The 3,546-nt window shown below is 41.2% G+C and overlaps 1 protein-coding gene across 1 annotated transcript; it reads right to left on the bottom strand.

Moving 5' to 3' along the window:
• Positions 1–1,175: 1,175 nt before the first annotated feature.
• LOC131167074 (glycine-rich protein 2-like) lies at positions 1,176–2,342 on the bottom strand. The gene has a single exon (XM_058125851.1). The coding sequence runs from the start codon at positions 2,169–2,171 to the stop codon at positions 1,434–1,436; it is 738 nt and encodes a 245-aa protein (XP_057981834.1). The 5' UTR covers positions 2,172–2,342; the 3' UTR covers positions 1,176–1,433.
• Between the last annotated feature and the right edge of the window lie 1,204 nt (positions 2,343–3,546).

Here is a 3,546-nt window from a genome sequence, read left to right as displayed (position 1 = left end):
ATAAATTCCCAGCACTGTCTTGCCAGGAACAAACTGATTATCGACACATACACTGGTGGAGATTATGGAGTTGTATGAAACTTATCCTTGAGTAGGTATATCCAATTATCCATGACTGGAAGATTCAATAAGGGAGATTTTGCAGAGGGCCCTGTACAGAACCAGGAGGGGGATAAGGAAGACTCGGCAAGATGGATAGGTAGTAGGGAATTTCTTTTAGAAACTACTACTACCTGTTTGTAGGGATAGATTCCTACCTTTACTCATGGAAGATCACTCAGAAGGCAAGGGTCCCAAGAAGGGTTACTTTCTTTCTGACCAACCTGTGCTGCCTCTGCAAATCTTTGAATGGGACCACCAATAACCTTTTGCTTCACCATGAATTTGCAGGGCTAACGGGAAGTGTGTTACTTTGGTTCAGGCTTGATTGGCCTATGCCAAAGGATGTTAAGGTACAAAATGAAATGTTCATGTTTACAGTGGCAGAAATAAGGATATGCACATGAAAGTCCCTCGCTGTGTCTTGTGGTACATTAGACATGAAAGAAACAGAAGCCTTATTGTACGTCAAACTATTTCTGTACAAAAAATTAAAGACCTCATATCTAACTCTTTGCTCACTGGCTCAAGATTTTTTTAAACTTTAATCTATTTCGTTCCTTGTATAAAGGCCAAGCTCCTCTTGATGCCCTACAAATACAATCTGCCTTCTTACTTAAACAAAAAAATAAAATAAAATAAAATAAAATGGGCTAAATAAAGAATACTATTTTAAAGTTTAGGCTTCCAAACTCAAAAGCCGCTGCAGAATTGTCTGTACAGCCAAAGTTGGGCAAAGACATAAATTGCCATTTAAGTTGGAGGTAAAAATCATGATCCAAGAAACTGATAAAAAAATACAATCAATCAAGGAAAAACTTATAAAAGGCAAAATGCTTGCATCCATCATAGCAAATATCCAATATTCATACCAACAGAAAGGACTAAACCAGAATAACCAATACTGTAAAAATATTGTTTGGTCCTCACGTTTATATTTTCGACAAATAAAAATCCATTAAAGGACATAGCATCACATAATTTTAATTATAAGATGCACACATTGAGTATAACTTAAAATTAAATTTGCTAGCATATAAATTCTTGCCAATTTACCAATGAAAGGAGAAAGCAAATAACACCGGACAACCCTAATTCATTAACCAAACGACCATATATCTGTGTATGAACCAACAAAATTCGTTTTAAAACAGTAGATCAGATCATTGACTTGCATGAAACCCCAAAGCAAAAAACTTCCTGAGAACTTCCTGAGAACGCATCCTATGTATAACCTCCAAAAAGAGAAAAAATAGAAAGAAACAAAAAAAATTTACGAAGCGCATCAAGAACAAGAAAATAAGAGAATATTTACTATTGCTCTTTTTTCTTCATCATGCAGTGTTAGGACATTCTCTAGCAAAGTGCCCAGGTTTCCCACAATTGTAACACCCGCCACCACCTCCACTACCTCCACCACCTCCAAACCTTCCAAAACCGCTGCCGCCGCCACCACCTTGGCAGTCTCTTGCCATGTGCCCAACTTCCCCGCAGTTGTAACAAGCCCCACCGCCGCCTCCACCGCCACCGCCGCTTCCCCTCCTGCAGTCCCTGGCCAAATGCCCAAGCTCACCGCAGTTATAACAGCCGCCGCCGCCGCCTCCGCCTCCGCCTCCGCCTCCGCCACTTCCTCGGCTGCACTCCCTCGCCAAGTGCCCAGGCTCCCCACAGTTATAACAACCCCCACCACCAGCACCGCTACCGCCGTATCCATACCCATTGCCGCCACCATTCCGCCCGCTCCCGATCCTATCACCGCCTCTCCACCCACCGCCGAATCCGTATCCCCCGCCGCTCCCGCCGCGACCGCCCCTGCCGTAACTGTCCTTCTTGCCGCCCTGTACGGACGATCCATTGGGGCCCGTGACGTCGACGGCCTTAGCGCGGCCGTCGTCTCCAAGCGCGATCTGGAACTCAACGGTCTCGCCCTCGGCGAGGCTGCGGTAGCCCTCAGATCTGATGGAGGTCTGGTGGACGAACAGATCTTCGCCACCTTCGTCGGGCTTTATGAAGCCAAAGCCCTTCTGGCTGTCGAACCAGCTTACCACTCCCGTGGATCTCTCCTGCGCCATGACAAACCCTTACAATTCTCAGAGAAGAGATCAAAGGCCTCTGTGCAAATGTACCAAAGGAGGAGAGAGAGAGAGAGAGAGAGAGAGAGAGAGAGAGAGACTCAGAACGCTTGAGAAAGCAAAACCCTAACTCGGAAGCATAATAATAAGATGATAACCCTAATTCCACTCTGGCGGTTTGCGTCCCCGCGTTTTGATTCCTAAAAATTGTTTTTGAAGGGGGTTTTGATCCCCTGGTATCGGGCTCATTATAGCGATCCCTGGACGTTTGATTTGGTTACTTGGACTTGTCTCCCGTGATCCTGCCCGTTCAAATTTCCTTTTTTCCCCCTTTCGGTTTTTACTTTATGAATATATGTGATAGGAACTATTAATTAAAATCATAAAAATTAATGTCTATTACCCCTTCATTTTTTACTTTCATAAATTATCTCTTCGTCTTTTATCACCATAAATTATGCGTTATCTTTATTATCCTATAAAAGAATTATCTTTTTCTCTCATTTTAACATGTACATATAGTAAGGTTTGAAGTAAGCGTACGAATAAAAAGGATGAGAGAAGAAGAAATATATTTTGTATAATATCGGTTTCAAATCATCTTATAATTTTTCTAAAAATAGTAAAAAATTTTATCTCTTCTGCCCATAGAGTAAGCATGGGCGAATCACGTAAGATTTATGTCTCGTCTATATTTATTTTTCTACGTCTTTTATAACACGCTATCAGCATGAGACTCTAACTATCTAAAATATTTTATTAAATCATATTTATTTATTTCTTGTAAGTTTTACTCCACAAAAATGTTGACCTTATAGGTCACGCTCAGTTTTGATAATGACAAATACTCATTATATCTAATGAGTGTTTGAGATTATGTGTAGGAACTCAATTTGATAAATCATAATGCACATAAAGAGAGTGAAGATCGAAGACCAAATTTCTATTGAAGATCCAATTTATAATGTATTTCATTTATGCAAAGGGTCTGTAATAGTAATTAGGGTTTTTGGTTTGTAATAATCACACACACATCACATGCATGATCTAATACGTAAGCTCAAAACAAAATAGAACTGAAACGGGACTTAGAAAAGATCTTAGGACACTCACTCATGCATACACATGTTTGATTATTTGAAATAGGGTGTTTGTTGGATGAAATAGAACCAAAATTGCACGAAATGTGCACCTTCGGTCGATCGGCAATTCATATTCATTTTGCCCTCGGTCGACTGAACTTGGACCGGGTCAACTAGTTGACCACGGATCGATTGACCGAACTCCTATAGTTCAATTGGCCCCAGTCGACCGAACTTCCAAGGAAGTCAACATTTTGACCTCCTGGTTGACCGAGAATGAAAAGCATTGCACC

This window comes from Malania oleifera, chromosome 1 (assembly GCF_029873635.1).
Source record: "Malania oleifera isolate guangnan ecotype guangnan chromosome 1, ASM2987363v1, whole genome shotgun sequence".
Taxonomy (NCBI): Eukaryota; Viridiplantae; Streptophyta; class Magnoliopsida; order Santalales; family Ximeniaceae; genus Malania; species Malania oleifera.
This window is presented reverse-complemented; position numbering and strand designations above follow the sequence as displayed.

Excerpts from the sequence above, each read along its gene's own strand:
- LOC131167074 (XM_058125851.1), bottom strand. The coding sequence starts at position 2,171 with ATGGCGCAGGAGAGATCCACGGGAGTGGTAAGCTGGTTCGACAGCCAG.